The 4,216-nt window shown below is 37.2% G+C and overlaps 2 protein-coding genes across 2 annotated transcripts; one reads left to right on the top strand and one right to left on the bottom strand.

The window, feature by feature from the left end:
- Nucleotides 1-707: 707 nt before the first annotated feature.
- On the bottom strand, nucleotides 708-2,546 carry CBG19274 (the record flags this gene model as incomplete). Its single annotated transcript, XM_045237992.1, has 3 exons — nucleotides 708-977; nucleotides 2,153-2,289; nucleotides 2,438-2,546. 3 exons carry the CDS (start codon nucleotides 2,544-2,546, stop codon nucleotides 708-710), a joined length of 516 nt encoding a protein of 171 aa, XP_045096736.1.
- A 228-nt stretch (nucleotides 2,547-2,774) lies between these two features.
- On the top strand, nucleotides 2,775-3,917 carry CBG19273 (the record flags this gene model as incomplete). Its single annotated transcript, XM_002637498.1, has 2 exons — nucleotides 2,775-2,784; nucleotides 3,004-3,917. The coding sequence occupies 2 exons, from the start codon at nucleotides 2,775-2,777 to the stop codon at nucleotides 3,915-3,917; spliced, it is 924 nt and encodes a 307-aa protein (XP_002637544.1).
- Between the last annotated feature and the right edge of the window lie 299 nt (nucleotides 3,918-4,216).

Genomic DNA, 4,216 nt, shown 5'->3' with positions numbered 1-4,216 from the left:
TGAGATTTTTCAGGTTCATCGTCGAGGAGTCGTCCTTTCATTGAAACTTTGCTGAAACCGTCATCCTCGTCGCATCTTCTATCATTCTACCTTATCTACCGTCAGATTACTTCCCCCTACCTTCAAATTTCCTCCCAATTTGCGTTTAAATTTCTTCATTCGAGGTATCAAAAATCAGTGTATAAAATGTTCATTCATTGCTCTTTTCTCTCCCCCCTTCCATCCTCCAACTCAAATGGTTTTCTTGTGTAACATCGGATAGTGTTTTTGGCGTTTTCTTGCCTCTTCTTTCGTAAAACGGCTTCATCTTATATATTAGAGGCGTTTTTTTCCGTTCCGCATTGTCACTGTATGTGTATTTATGAACCATCTTCCCCTTTTTTCCTGTTTTCTTCTCTGCCTTTGAAACCAACCCGCTCATCACTCCCTTCATCATTTTTGTCTGCCTTAATTTCCCCCAAAATGCATTTTCAGTCAATTCTTCTTTCTTTTCAAGAAGTTGATTTTCAGACTCATTCTTATGTTCCGAATTCTTGTCCCTATTTATGTATCTATTTTCGAACGTATCAAAGAATGTGATAATTCCTACAGATCATGAGTTCAACTATCACTCGGAACTGGTTACCTAACCCATGGGACAGTCAGGAAGACATCAGGAAAAAAAAATTTCAAATCAAAATACAAAAAAATCAACAAATATCATATTTTTAATGACAAGTCGGAACACATAAATCCCTCAATTGCTCATCCTTGTCTCGAACGTCACGACTTCGGAATAATGGCTGAAATTTGAAAAAAAAATTAACTAAATTTCGATACAGAAGAATCGAACCATCTGGAACATCTTCAATATTGTAATGCTCATCCTTCTTTTCCATTTTTTCCAAAATTTGCTCACACGCCACAGCCAAAACGATGTATTGTTCGACGAGTTGCTTCATCTCCTTCTTCAACTTCTCACTTGCGAACTTCGATGCCTGAAATATAATCAAAATCTGAACAGTGTAGAAGTTGCCGGTGTGGTGTAGGGGATGTGGTGTGGCGGCTTGCGCACAAAGTCAGGGGTTCACAGTTCCTGGGCAATGATGCGCATAAAGGACCCGATCCATATGCGATCCTCTAGAAGTCCGTTTGACACATATCGCGAACAACGAGCTGCGATGAGTCTCATATGTGTGCGATGCGGGAGAGGCTGAATCGAGTGTTCCGAATGCGCGCGTATCCTAGATGGATTCTAGGTGGGTGGGCGATGTGTGCGATATGGGTCTGATACGGTAGGCCGACAACAACACTCCGAAATCCCGGATGCGCGCATTGTTTACCGTAAATCCACACCAGCAACTTTGTCAATTTTTCGTCAATTCGAGCCTACATTTCTGGTTTTTCGATTATTCCTTCGATGTTTTTTGTGAAAAAGAGTTATGGCAGAATAAAAAATCGCTGAATTCTTGCAGAAACATGTCTTTCACTCGTTAATTGCGAAGTTTTTCGCCAAAATAGGTGATATTGAGATTTTTTGATTTCACTTTGTAATTATTGTAAAAATCGTATTTTCAGGTGGAGTAAAAGGTAAGTTGGTAAGTATGCAATAATTACAAAGTGTAAATTATAAAAATTTTCAATTTTTCATGCAATTTCAAAAAAGTGAAAGTGAGACATATTTTTTGAAATGAAAGCAAAACAATTTTTAGCGATTTTTTCCCATTTTCTTCTGTTTTTGATTGTATTTTTAAAATATGAATTTGCATATCAAATTTAAATAGAAACTGCCATATATCTTTTTCAAAACAAAAACATTGAGTTTCGAAAAATCAGTAATATGTCGTTCAATATATAAAAGAATATGGAATAATAAAGGAAAAGTACGAAATCGGAAGACCTGAACAAAATCGCATCACAATAGAACTTAACTGATACTTCTAGGAACCCCCAACCAACGTTTTAGTTCATTTCATCGAGTGCCAGCAAGCCAGGCGAGGAGATGCTTTGCGGCGGCGGTGTGCCCCATATGCCCCGTATATGCCCCATACCGGCGCCCTTTCCCTGTACCCAATTCATCGGCGCGTCCTCCGTCGCCCATCCATTATGCGTATGCGCGCCCAGGACCTGTGTTCGTTCCCTCTTGTGGTTTCCCACTTTTTCATGCCTCTACCTTGTTCAATGTATGAATCGCTGGAATCAATTGCATATGGAGATGAGTTACATTCTGTCTCAACTCGTAAGTTCCGAACAGTCTTCCAATTTTGTTCGTCCATTCAGCAACCTTCTCTTTGTCGACTTTGACGGAACCTGAAAAATTACTCGTCCCAAGGGCGTGGCTCTTTTGTAAAAGGAATGAGTAAAATAGTATAGTCATTTGATGACTCAATTAGATCCAGAAGAACCGATTCGTCGTCTCAAATTGACTCCTACACACCCCATTACCCTTCCCACTTACCCCCAATGTACTGAATCGGTTTCTTTTGAGCCACTGGACCAAGTGGTGGAAGTGATAGGCTTTCGGCAGAAGAAGACGAACAATCCGAACGAAGAGATGAATTAGACATTCTGAAAGGAAATGACTATTCTTTTTTTTGGGTGGAGTCAGGAGGAAGAAGAAGGAAATGGAATCATTGGTGCACCAGGATAGAGCTCCCAGTTTTCATTTATTAATTTTCGTTTTCTTCTTTGAGATGTTTTTATTCTTCGAGGGTTTTTTTCTGAGCTAGAGCCTTGTTATAATTCTGGTTTAGATATAAACAAATCATGAATAGTGATAGGGTAAAGGCTTTATAATGAATCTAGGTACAAAATGCCCACAAATTTTATGACGAAAAATTTATTGAAGAACGTTTAGGAAAATACAGTAAGATTTGTTAAAAGTTACAGTAAGGTTATCAGACACAGTTAGAAAAAAGCTACAGAAAGATAAACAAAAAACTAAAGTAAGATAAGATGATTCTGATATTCTGAAACTTTTAGATTCTGCAATTCTGAAATTTTGAGAGAATCATAAAATTTCAGAACCTCAGAATTCTAAAATCTCAGAATCTGAAAATTTTGGAAATCTCAGAATCTCAGGATTTCAGAATCTCCAAATCTTCAAATCTCAAAATCTCAGAATCTCAGAATCTCAGAATCTCAGAATCTCAGAATCTCAGAATCTCCGAATCTCCGAATCTCAGAGTCTCCGAATCTCCGAATCTCAGAATCTTAGGATCTCAGAATCTTTAAATCTTAGAATTTTAAAACCTCAGATTCTCAGAATCTCTAAATTTGAGAATCTCGGAATTCCAGAATCTCAGAATCTCAGAATTTTAGAATCTCAGAATCTCAGGATTTCAGAATCTCCAAATCTTCAAATCTCAAAATCTCAGAATCTCAGAATCTCAGAATCTCAGAATCTCCGAATCTCCGAATCTCAGAGTCTCCGAATCTCCGAATCTCAGAATCTTAGGATCTCAGAATCTTTAAATCTTAGAATTTTAAAACCTCAGATTCTCAGAATCTCTAAATTTGAGAATCTCGGAATTCCAGAATCTCAGAATCTCAGAATTTTAGAATCTCAGAATCTCAGGATTTCAGAATCTCCAAATCTTCAAATCTCAAAATCTCAGAATCTCAGAATCTCAGAATCTCAGAATCTCCGAATCTCCGAATCTCAGAGTCTCCGAATCTCCGAATCTCAGAATCTTAGGATCTCAGAATCTTTAAATCTTAGAATTTTAAAACCTCAGATTCTCAGAATCTCTAAATTTGAGAATCTCGGAATTCCAGAATCTCAGAATCTCAAAATTTTAGAATCTCAGAATCTCAGGATTTCAGAATCTCCAAATCTTCAAATCTCAAAATCTCAGAATCTCAGAATCTCAGAATCTCCGAATCTCCGAATCTCCGAATCTCAGAGTCTCCGAATCTCCGAATCTCAGAATCTTTAAATCTTAGAATTTAAAAACCTCAGATTCTCAGAATCTCTAAATTTGAGAATCTCGGAATTCCAGAATCTCAGAATCTCAGAATTTTAGAATCTCAGAATCTCAGAATCTCAAAATCTCAGAATCTCAGAATCTTAGAATATTAGAATCTTAGGATTCCAGAATCTCAGAATCCCAGAATCTTAAAATATCAAAATCTCAAAATCTCAGAAAATCAGTTTCTCAGAATTTGAAATCTCAGAATCTTAAAAATACAGTAATCCGTCAAAAGTACAGCAACGCATTCATATTTTCTCCTCACT

The sequence above is a fragment of the Caenorhabditis briggsae genome, assembly GCF_000004555.2.
Source record: "Caenorhabditis briggsae complete genome, chrV, whole genome shotgun sequence".
Classification (NCBI taxonomy): domain Eukaryota; kingdom Metazoa; phylum Nematoda; class Chromadorea; order Rhabditida; family Rhabditidae; genus Caenorhabditis; species Caenorhabditis briggsae.
The sequence above is the reverse complement of the archived record's forward strand: the minus strand, read 5'-3'. Positions and strand labels throughout refer to the sequence as shown.